Source organism: Macrobrachium rosenbergii, chromosome 41 (assembly GCF_040412425.1).
Source record: "Macrobrachium rosenbergii isolate ZJJX-2024 chromosome 41, ASM4041242v1, whole genome shotgun sequence".
In the NCBI taxonomy this organism is placed as follows: Eukaryota; Metazoa; Arthropoda; class Malacostraca; order Decapoda; family Palaemonidae; genus Macrobrachium; species Macrobrachium rosenbergii.
Window position 1 is genome coordinate 28,700,252 of NC_089781.1, and position 19,067 is coordinate 28,719,318.

General features: G+C 38.8%; 1 protein-coding gene across 1 annotated transcript in view; it reads right to left on the bottom strand.

The window, feature by feature from the left end:
- Window positions 1-19,067, bottom strand: part of LOC136827069 (cell division cycle 7-related protein kinase-like) — a 142,038-nt gene that overhangs the window by 43,197 nt on the left and 79,774 nt on the right. Inside the window, exon 13 of the mRNA XM_067084822.1 lies at window positions 596-743. Coding sequence (XP_066940923.1) covers window positions 596-743 — 148 coding nt within the window. The remainder of the gene's footprint in view (window positions 1-595; window positions 744-19,067) is intronic.

Below are 19,067 nucleotides of genomic sequence, written 5' to 3' on the forward strand. Positions count from 1 at the left end.
GACTCATTGGTCTGGTTAAATTACTACTACAGGTTCACAATCTCTTATCTGGGACCAGCTGTTTCCAATTTTGGGTTTTTTCTGATTTTGGAACTGAAGCTTGCTCTGTAAACATGCAAGCACAGCTCGCATATTTACAGCATCAGAATGAATCATAATTTTTTGTATGTACTCATGTATCATTCAATCTCATGTATCATGTGATCCTTCAAATTTTGTTCCAGAGCATTACTTCATCGCATATATCATGTACAGTGCAAGAAGCACTTTCAGATGATTACACAAAATATAATTAGATACAGTAAGTAAACTACTACTACTACTACTACTACTACTACTACTACTGGTTGAATCCTTCAGTTCCTGATATCATACGCTGTAGTCCAATTGGAAAACAACACAAAGAGTCTTTTGCTGATCAAATTCAACTTCCCAAGTTTATTAGAAACTACAGAAATATGAGAAATGCAAAACAGTAAACTATGGTGCAACAAATGGCCCATTTTCCTCTCAGAATCAGAAATCCTTGAGACTACTAATTATTTGTTTTGGAAAATATGCACAATAAAAATTCTAGAATATTTTCATCACTAACCATTAAGACCTGTAGCTTCTTGCAAGTGCTTTGCAAGGCCCTCTAGTGGCAAGGAGCCTGCTGCTGATGACATGGACTTACGAGGTGATCTTCTAAGGCCTCGTAATGTTTCTTGTCTCATCTGCATAACCTGAGCCTTGATACCTATAAAACATAAAAATTAAGAATACGGTCAACTCTGCTTATATGGTCATTTGATAGGCAATGTTCTACCTTCATGGAACTATAAAAAAAATTAGTTGAAAATACTATTAAATCATGCCATGGAGATTTTTTTGTTCATATGCATAAAAACAGACCAATTAGTGAAGGAGAAAGAGGTAGAAAATTATCGTCAGTATCTGCGAATCAGTCATCTCTTTTAATTATATTTTTTCAACAATGCTGTAATAATAATAATGATAGTAGTAATAATAATATTTACTTGATTTCCCAAGAAGATTTTTTCATGCTAAGGATTCAAAAATAATTTGAAACATGTAAGACACAAGCATGTTATTAAATATTAAAATGTAAATAATACATACAAACGTTTAATGCTTATTCATTAACATAATGTCACATATTTCAGTAAATCAGTGAATAAGCTAATAAATACCTATTCATTAACATAATGTCTTATATTTAGGTAAATTACGAAGTAAATATACAAGGTTTTTGAACTAAACAACAGATCATTTGGGAAAGTAAAGCATATTTTAAAACTAAATTATAAGGGAAGAAAGAGATTAGCAGTTAATTGTACAGATAGCAATACAAGCATACAGAAATAAAAATGGCAATGTCAACAAATATGCTAGGACTTAGAATCAGGTGGTGGTCTAAGGCCTTCAACAACCTCACCTTCAACACCCTACACACTCACGACATCTTAGTTACCCTATTACAAACAGAAGGGGGAAACAAGGGAAGAGTGAGATTAACAGTAAAAGTAGGTACAATGATGGACACAAGCATGGGGAAAATGGCACTTGCATTCATTTGTTAGTATATAGCAGGGCCTGCTTTCATGGTCAATAACCAGTAGAAAGATGTAAACAATAATAATCATTTATTTCAGAAGGATTAGTTTTGGCCTGGATGTATCAACATCTTGATAATGAGAGATGAAAATATAAATATAGACATTAAAATGCTTACTAATAGAATAAATATAAATCTGTTGCATAAGAACCACTCACACCCCTCCCAGATGTTCATAGTACTTTGTCTACTTTGCCCATATATCATGTATCTCTAAACTCAATATTTAAATAAATTGTTTATACTTCTGTTTCTCTTATCTTTTCCTGCTTTGCTATCCTGTATCTGTTATTATTTACTTAATAATAACCTTATATTAGTTCAGTATTTACTTAATATTTTACTTTATATTGTACACATGCATCACAGACCTGTCAGAGTTTTTGTATTTTCTGTTTTGCTGTGCAGAATTACTTCTAGTTCACTACAGTTAGACTATTAATACTTCTAACCATACCTAACAGTATATAAGACACACAGGCAAATATTTTGCACAATACCCATCAGGATGGCTTCCAATAAGTACAGAAAATTTACCACAAAGTTTAAACTTCCAGTAGTCGGCGTTGCTGGAAACACCAATAACGTACAAGCTGCTAACATGTTTGGAGTAGCAGAGAGTAGTGTCAGAGCCTGGAGAAAAAACTTAGAGGCCATATAGAAGATGTCTTCTTTTAAATGTGCTAACCAAGGGAAAAATTGCAAATGGCCAAATTTGGAAAGCAAAGTTAGTGAAAGGGCGAATAAGAGCCGGAGTGAAGGATGTGTTGTTACAAGAGGAACCATGTGTGTCTTTGCTTTGAAGGAAGCAGGGAGACAAGGAATACCAGAATTTAAGGCAACTACTGGATGGTCCTCCAGATTTATGAAAAGGCATGACTTTCTTCTATGACGTCGAACAAAAATTGCCCAAAAGGTTCCATAGGAACTTGAGGAGAAAATAATAAATTTTCATAGATTCATCACAGATCACTGTAAAATAAATAAATACGACTTAAGCTATGTTGGGATGAAACTCCTTTGGCATCTGATATGGCCATGAATCGAACAGTCTATAAAACTGATGTAAAGTTCATCCTTATCAAAACTACTGGGCACGAAAAAACATGCTTCACAGTTGTGCTTACATGCATGGCAAATGGTACTAACGTGAAGCCAATGGTGATTTTCAAGAGAAAAACATTACCTATGGAAAATGTTTCCAAGCTACATGGTCATTCATGTCCACCCACAAGGATGGATGGATGAAGCTAGATGTAAACTTTGGATACAGAAGGTATGGGAGGGTCACTGGAGGGCCACTCAAACAAAAACCCCTTTTTGCTTAGGATATGTTTTGATCACAACTGGTAGATGAAGTTAAGAAAGCTGTTTGCAAAACCAGGCAGGCATAGCAGTAAATCCAGGTGTACTAACTAGTGTCCTGCAGTCACTTAACGTATGTATCAATGAACCCTTTCAGAATACAATCAGGAAAAAATGAAGTGACTGGATGATGAACTCTGATAAAACATTTACAAAGAGTGGGAATCTGCGAGCTCCATCTTTGGCTATGGTATGCCAGTGGTTAAAAGATGCTTGGAATGAAATCAACAAGGATATTATTGTGAAAGCATTTAAAAAATGACAAATTTTTAATTCATTTGTATTTTTCATAGCTAAAAACCTGAGGTCTTAACATTGGGATAAATCTTCTGGCGCCAGATGGAAACCGGTTCAAAAATAATAAAAAATTATATATGCAAGGAATCTGTGGCATCTAGCATCTGGTACGCAGATAAGGTGGAAGTGGGTCAGAGACCCAGCTGGAACTTCGTGATGCGTTCAGTCTTTCTTCAACTGCCTTGGAAAGCGGATGTTCACTTATGCTCTCCTTTCCCCAAGCCAGTTTTTGTGTTAAGCCTGTGATACCTCCCTACTGGTTGCGTTGTGTTTTTGGGTGTGTGCGTGTGTTTCGTGGTGTTATCATGCTTTCCACTAATCAATCTAAGAAGCCCCGTGAGAGCCAACGCATGTGCCCAGCAGAAAGATGATAAGGCTTTGATTGAGAAGTCGAGAGTGGTGGGCACCCCTGTTAGAGGTCCAGTTGTTCCGAGCCTACAAGACCTTCTGCTTCGAAGATTATTGTTTCCTCTCCTGATCGTGTCATCCACAGACATGTTCTTAACCACATCCATGGATCTGATAGTGACCGTGGTTCTCCGGCTCCCTAGAGGCTGAAACATTCCTAGGAGGACCCAAGTAAGTTGTTTGTCTTCCCGAGTCCGTGGACATGACTCACCTAGGCCTAGCTCTCGTGCTTTGGTTTCTTGCTCTCCTGTAAGAGATCACATATGTCGTTCGTCTTCGCGCATCCACGTACGTGACTCTTCAGGCCCAAGAGCTGATGCATGGCCATGTTCCTAAGTTCGTGGATGTGACTCATTGTTGGCAAGGGATAGCCTAATTTCGCCAAGTGATCGGGATCCCTCTCTTCCATCTACCTCAGGGCGTCAGCCTCCCATGCATGAAGCAGAGGACAGGGAAAGTCAAGAGTGTCTTGCTTCCTACAGGAATGTTAATGACCTCATTCATGAGTTTAACCATCTCTCCGAGAGGTCTGAGGCTCTCTCTTCAATGACTCTTACGGGCATAGAAGCTTTACTTGAACCAAAGAAGGATGTAAGAACTTCTTCTGAGTTACCTTGGACATGTTTCCACCCTAGGACTGTTGTCTACTCGATGTTCAAACATCCGTGACGTTTGTCACCGTCTTTCCACATTCTTCCAAAATGCCCTCTGATCTTCATTCAAGCTTTCTCGATCGTATCTTGTTGCACATCCGAGTCCGTGAAAACACACGTACTTGCAGTAGGTTCATCCAAGTCCTTTGCTTGTACATTCAGACACGACAACACGGACGTACGGCCATCGCACAGGGGGTGTGTGGAAGTTGTCTCAAGATGGCGTGTCCAGGAACGGACCATCGACCTCACTCAAGTGGAAGGCTGAGAAGAGAATGGGATGGCCTTTGGCCGTATTGCGCTGAAGTACCGTTTCCTGTCCATTCACTACCTCGTTCATTCTATCAAGCGAAGAGCATTGATAAAACTTGAGTGGACATCTAGAATGGTGCTGAATCACGTCCACAACCATTCAAATCACGTCCACAGTCGTCCGAATCGCGGCCGCAACCGTGTGAGTCATGACCTTGGCCGTCAGCAACAACCACGTCCAAGTCATCAGTAGCACATCTGTACAGTGCCTTTCGATCGTGTAGGTAATGGCCAACATTCGAGGGCTGATGCACGTCCATTTGCCCTCGTCCGTGGTCGTGACTTTATCAAGTGTGTTGAAGAATAAGGTTTTCTTTCTTCTTATGAAGTAATTATTGATCTCATTTGTGGGTTCAATAATATTCATATAATAGTTCTGAAGATCAAGTCCCCACCTGTGATTGCTCCTACTGCTGTTGAAGCTCTTCTAAGCTCAATAAAGGATTCAAGAACACCTGGATTTTCTTGGCCAAGGACAGATGAGGAAATATCTCCTGTTCCTCAAGAACTTGGTGGGATTAGGTTTTGGTGGCTTATTTAGCCTAGCCTAAGTAGTTGAGTTCTTAGCCTGGATTTTCTTGGCTAAGGACAGATGATGAAATATCTCCTGTTCCTCAAGAACTTGGTAGGATTAGGTTGGGTGGCTTACTTAGCCTAGTCTAAGTAGTTGAGTTCTTAGCCTAGCCTACCTAGTTCGAACCTGCTTTTATCAACCTGCTCTTTAATATCCCAGGGCCTGTTCTTCGGGATAGTGAATTCTACAAGAATTCTCATTCTTCAAGAGTTTGGGATTGGGTTAGGTTAGGTTGGGTACAATTCCCATCTTAGCCTACCCTTATCTATCTTAGTCTAACCAGACTGTTTTGTCTCAATATCCTAGTTCTTCTTGTGCCTTCAAGCATTAAGTTCAGTCTTTAAGCTTTACAAAACATTGCTCAGGAACGGCACCGTGGTGGTTCCTTAGTCAAGAAAAAGGGGGGGACGTATCCTATCATCATAGAGCTACTCCTATTTTGAGTAGCATATTGAACTTATGTCATCATAGGGGATCTCCTCATAGGAGGTCTCCTCTGTTGACGATGTACATTCCATTGACATACTAGGACATCTCCTCTGTCGACGGTGCGAAGTCAGTTGACAGTGCACAAGCTGACAGTAGAGTACTTAGCACATATCATAGGACACCCCCTGGGGTTATCCTATTATCTTCCCTGTATACACTGCTGATGAATGGAGTTGCAGTGGCATGCTCAACATAGATGTCAATCAGACACATTCCTGGATGAGGGATGCAGGTCAAACAAGTTCCTCAATGAAGTCTATGTCCATGTACAGGTACAAAGTCCATCTACCAGTATTTCTGCTTTGGTAAGAGTCGTCTGCTCCTGTGACGTCACGGATGGGGTTGTTGATGACATCAACCGATTCCTCAGACTTTGTTTCAATCAATCAACTTGGCCTTTCAAGAGAAGCACGACTCATCTTCTGCTATCTCAGATGTTGGGGGCTTTTGGGAATTCTTCTGTTTCTTCACACATATGTGTACTGTGGTGAGGCTCTCCGGTTGCAGTAGAGGTCAAAGAAGAGAATCCTTTCACCATCATCTATGGACTGGGGTTTCTTCGTGTAGTGGGTCTCTCTCCAAGAACCTGTTACACAGAGCACCAGGTGCATGGTTTCCTCATATACGGCAAGTTGAAGAGGTAAATGGTGTCTCCGATACTAGTTCTGGGAATATTTCCCGAACCAGTATCTCCTCCGCCCGTGTTTCTATGGACTCTCAGGTAAAGGGAGCAACTGACGTTCGTCCTGTACGTGACTCAGTAGCTCTTTCCAAGTTCTTTGGTTTCTTCGGAAATCCCAGACTCGGTGGATGCTTGTCTTGAGCGTTTGGCTTTGGCCAGGGCTGCTTTAGGGTTAGTTCTCCGTCTGAAAGACATGGACATCTCTCCATCCTGGGATATCTCTACATTGTTCAAGACCTTTGAGCAATCTTGTTCTCCTAGGGCTCTCAAGCCTCCTACATGGGACCTAACTCTGGTACTGAGTAGTCTCACTTGAGCTCCATTCAAGCCACAAAGTCAATCGTCAGACAGGGATCTGACTTTGAAAACTGTTTTTTTCTCCTGATCTTGGCTTCCTCAAAGAGAGTTGGTGAGCTCCATGGTCTAGATTAGGACATTAAACACACCAGGGGTTGGGGGTCTGTAGCTTTCAAATTAGTCCCAAAATTCGTGGCTAAGACTCAAAATCCCTTGGTTCACAATGACAGATTTGCCTCGTTTCCCATCCCTTCCCTTACGGATTTTGTTAACAGCGATCCTCAAGAGTTACTGTTTTACACCGTCAGAGCACTGAGTTGCTATCTGAAAAGGACTTGTCACCTAAGACCTAGGTGCCGTAGACTTTTTGTTAGCACAGGCCGAACCAAGAAGTGTCCAAGAATACTGTTTCATTTTAGCAGCATGAGGTAATTATGTGAGCCTACGTCTCATCGTCAAGTTCTGTCTCCAATACCGTGCATACTAAGGCACATGACATCAGAGGAATAGGTTCCTCTCTGGCATTTACGAAGAACTTGGCTTCGTTAGACCACATTCACTGCCTTCTACCTGAAGGACATAGCCCACAGGTCCTTGAACACGTTTTCCTCGAGTCCAGCGGTGGCTGCTCAACAAGTTGTGTAGCTCATCCAGTGCTCCTGGCAGAACCATTTGTATCTTGCCTATGATGACAGTGTGGAAGAGAGGATGAGTGAGATGACTGGTCTCTTTTCTTTCCCTTTTTCCTTTCTTCTCTGCCTACATGCAGTTTTCAAGAATAAGACACATCATATGCTGGAACTGGTTTGATGCAGGCGAGTGTTGGAGCCATACTGTTACAGCATTTTTATGTTCCATACAACATACAAATTTGCTTCTCAGTAGCCTATACTTCTCTCTCCGGCAAGGGGAGTAAGAAGTGGTGACAAACCCATTACCTGTGGCTGGCATGGTTTGTTGCTTGAACAGATATAGTTCTCTTTGACTTCCATATATGCAATGAATCTAGTTTGCTGCATTGTATTTTAATACAGTGGACTGGGTGTTAGATATCCACTTATCTAACAACTCAGAGTCTTAGGTCCTCTTTCTTAGAACTCTAATTTCTAGGAAGAGTGATCAGGTGTGCCAAACCTCCAGTCAGTTCAGGATTCTCGTACCTCCCTCCAAGTGTGAGTCTATCCTAATGTTAAGACCAAAGGTTTGTTCCACGTATGAACAAATAAATTTTTTATTAATCTGTATTTTTCAAAGCTAACAAACCTGAGGTCTTACCGTAGACTGCCCACCTCTAGCCACCCCTCTTACCTCTTATCCTGGGTTGGAAGAAACCCTGAAATTTCATGTACTATGGATGGCACAGTGATGATGCAGATGACATGAACAACAGTGAATCTACAGATAAAAGCGATGATTTTACAACTGATAATTCCAACCAATTGTTTGCTAGCTCCAACAACAATCAAGAGATTTGCAGGTTTGAATGGTGTAACTTATTTTTATGGCATTTCCTATTTTTCTCTTATGTTCTAATTCCCACTGATCTTAATGTTCTAATAAATGTTTGTAATAAAATAAGGTTTCATATCTTCTCTTCAAAAACCTCACTATCCTTTCCATGTACAATAATGGGTGCTGATGGAAACAGAGATCTGTAATGTTTACATTCCGAAGAAAGTTTTCTTCTAAGCCAATTCTATGACTGAAAGTCAGATCTACAGAATAACCGAAACAAAATACAGTAATAATGAAGAGTTCAAAGAAAAGTAAAACTATGACTGCAATAACATTTTCTTTATTTTACCAGGACAAAATAGTCTTTGGTTGATTTCTGCTGGGAGGCAACCATATGCTACCGAGTCTAGGCCTAGGATAATCCAAAAATTTTATCGTTTCAAATGTATACCTAGTGTAGTGTTCAACCCTTGATTTTTAGGCTTAAAAATAGGTCTCCAAAAATTTAACATTATAATTACAAAAATATATACGATAGGCATTTTCATGTATCAGCTAGTACTGATGAGTGTTGCTGGTACTTTATGATAATTTGTTTTACAGGAACAGTAATAATAATAATAATAATATTTTTCCAGTAAATAATGTAACATGGAGCAGGCTAGGTAGTAATGATCACCTGGGGTAAAATTAGCCTACAGTAATGAGTGTCTGGGGATAAAATTATCCTACACGAGGCCTCATGTTTGCACATACAGTGCACCCCCGGTTTTACGCATTTTCACATTTCCTTGGTTCACTTTGTTGCGGATTTTTGTGGAACACATCATTCACCTGTCTGAGGGGAAATTTCACTAATTTGCAGATGTTTCTTTGGGCTGTATCTCTGAAATTATCAATAATTCACTTTTTTTTTTGTAGAGCAACACTATTTATTCATGAATTACTGTATTTTTTCATTAAAATATTATGTATCCTGAGAGATTCTGTACATGAAATAACATTTCATTGATATTTTGCTGTTTTTCGTAAACCAAGAACTTACTGTAGTAAATAATTTTTTTCATCATAAATATATTTGTATATAATCATGAAAATACTGACATGACATAAGAAACTAGCATTCTGTTTGAAGGTACGTGTCCCGTCGTTCTAAACTACCCACGTATTTTAGATGCTCTATACAGTACTAGTACTATCCTAAAATATGTACCTGTCTGGTAAATATCATTTCAAAATTATGTTACAACACAGAAAAATATTAATATATGTAAAATATACGCCCCGTGCATTACAGTATGCACAGAATGATGTGTAAAACGTGTGTCCGAATGCTAGGGGATACTAAAAGTAACAGTTGTAGGCTCGTATACTAATTTTGCAACATGACTTTGAAATGATATGAGGGTGTTCTGGGATGATAGTTTGAGGTATATTTTTGTTTGAATTGTCACGTTTAGCAATGAACCCTTAAAATAGTCAGTTATGAGCATTTAAGGGGTGTATATAGCCTACTTATGAGTAACAGTAGTAGGAGAGTACAGGTAGTCCTTGGTTATCAGCGGGGGTTCAGTTCTAGGGGTGTGATGATAACAAAATTGCCGATAACCAAAAATCGACGATTTCCGGCGCTTTTTCAGTGATTTTCGGGGCTTATCAGCGCCGAAAAGCGCCAATTTTCGGTTATCGGCACCTCTGTTAGGTATGTATCGGCGCCAATACCCAATCATCGGCGCCGATAAGCGGAAATAGGTGATTTTTGACACGAAAATTGCCAACTTTCCTTGCTAGACAAGCGCCGTAAAACCGGATCGCCATTAACCGAGCCCGCCATTAACCGGGGACTGCCTGTACTGTAATGTAAGATTACTTTTGGGATGATGGTTTGCAGTGTATTTTTGTTTGAAATGATATAAATTGTTTTAGTATGATAATTTAAGGTATATTTTTGTTTGAACTATCAAGTTAAGCAGTGAAATGTTAAAATAGGCAGTTATAAGCATTTTAGTTTAAGGGGTTCAAGGCATTTGGCAGTCATAAGCCAGTTATAAGCATTTTTAGTGCGTATTTTTGCATTTACATGGATTTTGCATTTCCAAAGTAGGTTCTGGAACCTATCCTCGAGTAAAAATGGGGGAGCACTGTAATAATAGGTGGTGATGTTTTTACCCATTTTGGGTGGAAAAAAGTGAATCTTATGTACAGTACATTACCCGGTATTTTGTGATTTGTGCTGACCATATTTAACTATGTATGTCTGACATTGTACATTCACTCAAAAATTAACAAAAATTTATTAGTACAGGTGTTATGGCCTGCTTGGATATGCATGAAATATGACAAAATTTTCATTAATTTTTATTTTTCCTAACATACAAACCTGAGGTCTTTACATATGGATAACTTTTGGCGAAGCTGGAAAATCCAGCCATTAAACTTTTGCAAGGCGATTATGGTAACAGTTACCTAAGGTAGGGGAGGGAGTACCGCACACCCAACCAGTATGCATTCAATCTCTTCAGTTTACCTTTTGGACCATATAAAAGAATGAGGAGTGGTAAGAGGTGGGCCTTTTATGTAAAGACCTCAGGTTTGTATATTAGGAAAAATACAAATTAATTAAAAATTTGTCATTTGTTCCTACACGAATACAAACCCTCGGTCTTTACATATGGAGACTTACTATTGGAGGGAGGATTCCAAGTAAATCTCTGAACTGACTGGTAATTCGGCTCACCTAGTATTCTCTTCCTGGTCATGAACGAGCAAAGGAAGGATACCATACCTCTGATCTGTGGAGCATGTGTGATGTTCAACTGCCAGACTTTTGGACACTTCAAAGTATGAAAACCCTTGATTCGAAAGGTACAGATGAACACACAATGTCGAAGACTGTGTAGCTAAAAACAACTAACTGGCTTGCCCATAGTCAGTCCTTCTCTCTCCTTGCTAGAGAGAAAATAGGAAATGAATCTATTAATCCATAAAAAACTGGATTATAGACAGGAGACTCAGTCCTGCAGATCACCTGCATGCACGCCAGTCCAGCTCGTGATGGCTTGTTCACTCTTCCTCTGTCCACTGGCAGAGGATGGAAAACAGGAGGAAGGTAGGAAGCCAGTCCCGCCCACACCTTCTCCCTGTAGTCGTACACCTTAGGCGAGATGCAACATGTCCTTAAGAACTGGGTAAACTATATGACTTACTGAGCATCCACCAAGGGTCCAAGGACCCATGGGCAATAACCCAAGGCAAAAGGATAAGAATGTGAACTGCACAATTACATTCTATCCCAGTACTCAAACTACATGTCCTTCCTGAATGTGACAGACATATGGATGACTTTGCCTTCTAGAGATCTTACCTCAAAACATACTGATGTCCAGTAGGACATTTCAGGTCATTCCACTATGCAGGATTGATCCAGTTGCCTTTTCAAGCTAGATAAGAGGATATGAATGGCCAAATCATTCTATCCTTGGGCAGTCCTTTCTGAATTTAACTAATATGGATGACTTTGCCTTTAAAGCTTACCTGAAACGTACTGATGTCCTAGGAAGAATATGTTGATCAGTTAACAGCAGAGAAAGTCACATTGTTTTTGGTGCTCAACAGAACCATCGTTAAGGAAAATAGATTATCTAACTTCAAAGGTGATTGGACCATCAAAGGAATTGATCATCTAACTGACCACCTTCAAATGCAGAATAAGCAGATCAGAACAGAGCCAACAACAAGAACTTCGAGAAAAAAGAAAGATCAATCTTCTTTTGAGGTTGAGTGAGAACCAGAAGCCAAGATCAACCATCCTATCTCTTGATAAAAAAGTGCTGACAAAAATGCCATTTCACTTATGATTCCTTCTTGGCCATTGTACCAAAAGTACTTCTGTCTGTCCAAGTACTACTACCACTGTCACAGGCCAAAGGTCCTAATGTCCCTTTGGGGACCATGTTCGTATCGTGGCGTCGTTATCATACTGAGGATTGTAAGCAGCAATTACTGCCTACATTTCCCACTCCTCACTGCAATAACGTAACATGAGGACCAAGGAAAGGGGCTCCAGACACCCTTCCTTGACTGAAAAGTAAGTTTTAGAACTTAAGTCTCCACATTAGCTGATAGATATACCTGTTCAGACAAGAAACTAAGGTATCTATCAATACGCGTCTGATATCATTCCTTTCCCCTTTAGCTAGAGAGAGGAAGGGTATGCCACAACGTACATTTGTGTATAAACAAAATGTTATATCAGTTGGAATACTTCAATCACATGTATTTTATATGTCCAACATCTTAGGTCTTATCATCTTACCTATTTCCCAGTAGAGAAGAAGGCAACTAGAAAAGAAAGAGATCAGTGTCTCGATCAATTCCACTGTCCTTATGAGTAAGATCTCATCAACACTAGAGGTTAAAGTGGTTTAACATAGCTAAGAACCATCATTCAAAATTCCATGAACATGAGGAAAAAAGTCCTTCTCTTGTATACACGTTATTGGTATTAAAACCGATCTGGTAGTAGAAACTGATAAGGAAAGTTGGCATGCTCAAACACTTCACATTGCCAAAGAAGTGGAACTCCTGTACCCTTGCATGGAATAGACTCCAGTGACGGAACTTATCTGACATACATCCCTCACCCAGGAATGTGTCTTGACGTGTTGAGCATGCTTCTGCAACCCCACTCATCAGCACTGTATACAGAAATGATAAGATAACTCCAGGGGATGTCCTATGATAAGATATTCTATCTAGAACATCCTAAGTACTCTACTGTCAACTTGTGCACTGTCAAAGAAATGTCTTAATACAGTACTGTCAATGGAATGTGCATCGAAAAATCAACAGAAGAGACATCCCATGAGGAGATCCCTATGATAGTGTAAGTTCAAAAAGCTACTCAAAGAGGAGTGGCTATAATGATGATAGGACCCCCTCCCTTTATCTTGACTACGGAACCACCATGGTGCTATTCCTGAGCAATGTTATGTAAAGCTTAAAGACTGATCTAATGCTTGTAGGCACAAGAACTAGGATATATAAGGTTAGGCTAAGATGGGAACTGTATCCAACTAAAATAACCCATTCCCAAACTCTAAAAAAGAATGGGAAAATCATCTTGTAGAAGTCACAAACCCAAAGAGCATGCTCCAGGATAGAAAACTAGGTAGCTAATTTAAGAAGTAAGCCACTAAACCTAACCCCACTGGACGAGCTACACAATTTGTTGAACAGAACCACCCACCAGACCTGATGAAAAAGTGTCCAAGGACCTGTGGACAAAGTTCTTCAGGTAGAAGGAAGTGAAAGTACGTACGTAAACATGATTTCCATGGAAACACGAACGTGTGTAGAAAAGTCTCGACCACGTACGTGTCCAGGGTATTCCAGACCTCGGACTCGACCAGTAGGGTCACGGACAGATATGTAATCCGGAGAAGAAAACGTTTCCACACTTTCCGTATACAAAGGACTCGTACAGACATATGTTCCTTCATCCCCAATATCATGTCCAAGGCCGAGTGATGAGGACTTTCTAGAAAAACATCAATAGGAATCCTGCCAAATTTCAAAGGGAGAAGTTCTATATGGATGGTGACTAACGTCACGGACGTCCAAACATCAAGTCGACAATGGGCCCAGGGTGGAAACACGTCGATGGACGTGCAGTTTCACATACATCAAAGGAAAGTGCATCATTCCTTTGGCTGGACGTCCTTAAACATGGGAAGACAAATGTTGAACATATCTGAAACTATGGTGTTCTCATGAGAATTGCAAGAGTTGAGGCGAAAAAGCTTATGCTGTGAACACTTCCCCAAACGTCCAGAATCTCCCACGTCCAATGAAAGAAAGTGCATCAACTCTCTGGCTAGACCCTCTGCTAGAATCTCCTGTGGCTGCTGCTATCTTGAACCATCTGGTGAGAATTGTTGGCTCGGAGTTCGAAGAAAACCGAGTTCCTGACTTCAGATGAACCCTGGCCAAAGCCAATGTTTTTCGAGACAAGCATGCTCCAAGTCTTGGATTTCACGAAGAAACCTAAGAACTCAGAAGGAGTTACAGAGTCATGTACAGCATGAACGTCAGTTGTTCCTTCTACCCAAGTGTCCTGAGAAATTGGGCGGAGGAGATACTAGTTTCAGGAATATTCCTGGAACAGTATCACCTGACATAGTTTCAGGAATATTCTCGGAACTAGTATCAGTGACACAGGATACCTCTTCAACCTTGTTGTTATCTGAGAAAACCATGCACCTGGTGCTCAGAGTTGCAGGCTCTCAGAGAGACACCCGTCCGTAGGGAGGGATTAGCGTCGAAAGAAAAAGGTGAAGACAACGATGGCAAAAGGATTCTCTTCTTCAATTTCAATTGCAACCAGAGGGCCTCATCACAGTACATGTACGTGAAGAAACAGTGAAGAGTTCCCAAAAACCCCCAATGTCTGAGATGGTGGAAGATGGGTCTACTTCTCCTGAAAGACTAAGCCTTTCGATCTAAACAAGTCAGAGGAAGGCTGATGAGGTGATAAGAATCTAGCCATGATGTCACACATCTCTTATTTCCACGTCACCGGAGCAGACGACTCTTACAAAAGCAGAAATTACTACAAGAAGGGCAGGTTTAATCATACTTTAATAAAGTTGTGATGATAAAATAATTTTTATTTCATACATATGATAAAAGGAACCAAAGTGAAGGGCCTTGGATGACGAAACATCGGACAGAAGATGATTAGTCACAGAAGCAGATGAAGGCTACATTTCAGAGAAGACAGTCTGTCTAAGATTCTTACCCTGAATGACCGTAAACTGCGCATCTAAGCCTGGAAAAGAAGAATAAAATGGAATTGCCCCAACCGACCCAGGAGGGACAACAACCCTAGAAGTCACCATGTAGATGGGGCTCCCAGGCTCTGAAAGGAACATTGCACTCAGATCTGGCTTGAGTCCAAACTTCCACCACCGAACTAACGAGTTGACCAAAAACATAATACATGAAGGGTTTGTATTCATGTAGGAACAATCTTATGATTTGTATGCCTAGGTAATGTGCAAATTACTTTCAGAATTTGGCATTCCTCGTATTGGAATATATAAAATTTTAAACTGTGTAAAATACCTTAGATCTTCAACTCTCCATATTGGATCATAATTGATTGTATCTGAAGCTTTTTTCATACTGAAAATTTTAGGTGCACACCATCTTTCAAGGCAAGATTCAGATCCCACTGAAGATTTTTCAAAATAAAATAATTCTACATTTAAGTAAGGTATTAAAAACTTTTTTATTAGTATTCAATACAGCTAGCAGTTGAAACTAAGATATAATCTTGGTCATTAACTGACAAAAATATTTATTCTATTTTATTTATTTTAAAATTACATATTTATTGATGAACATGATTAAAATACAAAGAACACATAAAAATGTCACACTAATTAAAAATGCTTTATATCTGAAAATCTTAAATCTGTACAGTGTAACAATTAGGCACCAAGTGCAACATGCATATTCAAACATAAAAATAGTGACAAACTTATGTACACAGTCAAACAGGGGTTAAAAATCTGTCATCTAATGGTCTACTAGATTTTGTTAGTTACCAACAGTGTCAATGAGTCAAACATTCAAACATTTCTTGAAATCTTTCAGAACTAGGGAAAATCTAATTTTCAAAATTGCTTTCCTCAAGGTAACTGACTGTGGGGTTAATACTGAATCAAAAAAGTAGTACAGTGATATAATGCTTGCACTTTTATGACATAGAGTTATTTGCTCCCAATAAACAAGTTTTATGATGATAAAAAGTCCGTCTAAACTCAAGCAATTACTGGGATCAGGACTGCACTCCTACCCTTACCAGCAATATTTAGTCAGTGGACAAAACAGGATTACACAAGTCTAGTAGGCATTCAACCAAAAACTAAAATCCATTAACATTTCTTTACCATGAATCAGCCAGTTTACTCATGCAGTTTAGAACTGTACCAGAAAGGCATTTTCACTGGTTTAGGCTAGAAAATGCTGCCATATCACCTTTACCCATTATCATCCTTGAGTTACATCAGTTGTTCTTGTTTGTTTTCCATCTCATCTGCACCTGGAAGATAAGTGAATATTACTGTTAAAATCCAGTTTGATAAAATCAGCCTCCATAGATTATCATAACATTTACATTACATCTTCAAACTTTTTAGCAGGTCTCAGGTTCCATTCCTTTCTTCATCTCAGGAAATGCAAAATCCCATTAAGAACCTTATAAGGTGTTATAAACCAAGCCCCTAGGAACAATCTTAAACTAAAATGAACATGGCTGAATATTTTAAAAGTTCTCTGCCTAATTTAGTAGTTCCAACAAAAGTCCATAGACTTAAATAATCATACTGAAACAATTTAATATTAATTCAAACAAAAATACACTGACCAAACCATCATTGGAAAGCATCCTAAGTCATCTTAGATTAGTACCCTTTTACAACAGAAGATCCATGCTAGGTCCAAGGAGAGTCACACTGGTCAGAGGATTTACTAATGTTAAAATAATAATAATGTAAACAATGCAAAAGAACAGAAAATGTTGCATACTAAGAGCCAATAAATCTGAGGGTCATGACCAGAACATTTAGGAACATAATGACCAAGGAAAGATCCTGTATAGGACCATAGCTGTTTTCTTGTCAATAGTTTGACCAGGACAGCACATTTTCTTTATATACAACTAAAGACCTGATCAACATTATCACCAAATTCAGCTGATATTAGTCATACCCAAGACCATGCAAGCAGAGAACTGTGCCAATACTAGGGAGTCATGACCAGAGCTGAGCAAGCAGAGAGAGCCATGACCAGAGAATAGATCCACGCCCACACCACATCAGCGCAAATGGCAGCAGCCATAATCAGACCCATGATAAAAAGAACAAGCCTCCAACTGACCAGCTGTGAATCAACAGGGTCCAAACAATGGTCCGAAGAAGATTAACTCAATTTCTCCCAAACCTCTGTCTTTGTTTATGGTGGCTTCTGCTTCAAATGGGGACAAGAGGACATCAGAGTCATGTAAGAAGGGGACAAGAATGTTTGTTTTCCTTTGAAGTTAGAGCCCTCAACTCTCCCAGTGTCAAACCTCAAAAAGGCAGATACTTCAGCCATGAAGGCCAGGTTCTGCCGAAATTTAGACGGAGTTCATATTGTAGACAGAAATGACGATAAAGTCACAGTCATTCCCACAGCAGAACAGGAGTGAAGCCCCTTTCAGCCAGAATCTCAAAAGGATCTACGAAGTTTTCAACCTAGAGCAACAACAGAAGCTTACAGAAAACGGTATCAGTTAAAGAACTGAAGACAGACCCAATCAAGACAGGGGCTCACTTCCCACTGCCAATACCTTGTCAGACACCACAGCTGACATCAAGAAGTGCATGGCAGGAAAAGGCTCTGGGAAGTGCACTTCAATGGTCCATAAATCACTAATGGTGTTTTTGCTTCACAGGTTAGGGGATTTCAGTATGCCTTCAATTTGATGACAGGATTCCCCATCCCATCAGGTCTTTTATGTTCATTTGGTGACAAATCCTTCCAAAATTGCTGTGGGGTTTTAGCATCACTAATACTTCACTGATAGTATGCCAGCTGAACTTGTTTTTTTTCTTGTAATGTTGGGCATAAGTCAAAATGAAAAGGTTGTAAAATATTAGAAAAAGACTACTAATTAGGAGCATCTCCCCATTTATAATGAAAATAACTGTACAACTAAGTAAAAATTTAAATATCTTACTGATTTTAGTTCTTATCTGTTATAATGTTTTTCACCATAATTATAATTTTACAAATTTAGTGATGATTCTGAGAAACATGTATAACTTGGGGAATTAGCCTATAAAAAGCACAGTGACTTGTAAACAATTTCATAAAATGATTTACCATTCAAATTTTATTAACACTTATCAAAAATGTTTTAAAATTTTTTCAAAGGCCATATATGAAATTGAAAAAGATGGTGATGTCAATGCCATTCCTAAGGAATTCTTTTCAAACTACTTTAATGCACTGAAAATTGTTTTCTACGATCTGGGGTACACATAAACCTAAATTTAGCCTGTCCTCAGTGGTTAAAAATACATAACTATTAAAAATTTTAAATATTAATATAATAATAATAATAATAATAATAATAATAAATTATTTTTATCATAAAAATCTTTGAAAAGAATCTGAAAACTAGATGCCAAAAAGCTCCAGGAGTATGAATAAAAGTGTTGCTCTATAGAAAAAGCGAATGATAAAAGTGATGGAATTTTAGAGCAGGATGACATCCGAAAAATCCACACACTATAAAAACCACCCAGAAGAGTGAAGGATGACTGTGACAGACAAAAAAAATAAATAATGATAAATAATCAGTCTGGGATAGCTCTGGATTATTCTTCTTATAAATATTGATATCAACTTTTATCTATAAATATAAAAATTTATAACATTATACAGACTTGCAAGACATGAAATTTATCAGCACTGCCTTTATGAAACTGTACACTGTTCATAAAACATTTTACAAGGTGGTTATCCAAGGTGCTAAAGGTGAACAAGAAAAAGTGGTGGCTAATAGGTCCAGAGATGATTATTGCTTAAATAAAATTTCTAAGAGCACTTAGAACTGTTTACTTTAATCAAATTCATTTCATAACTGTGGGTACCAAAGCTGCTGCTGCTGTATGAAACTTAACTGTTATGTAAAACAAAATAATAAATTATTTAAAATTTTTTGTATCTCAATAATTAATTTAACCATTTCTTTAAACAGAAATTAATAGGTGGGAAATAATTCCATAATTACAAATTATTCAGACCACTGAGCTGATTAACAACCTGCCCAATGATTGCATAACAATAATATAAGATGAAGCAATC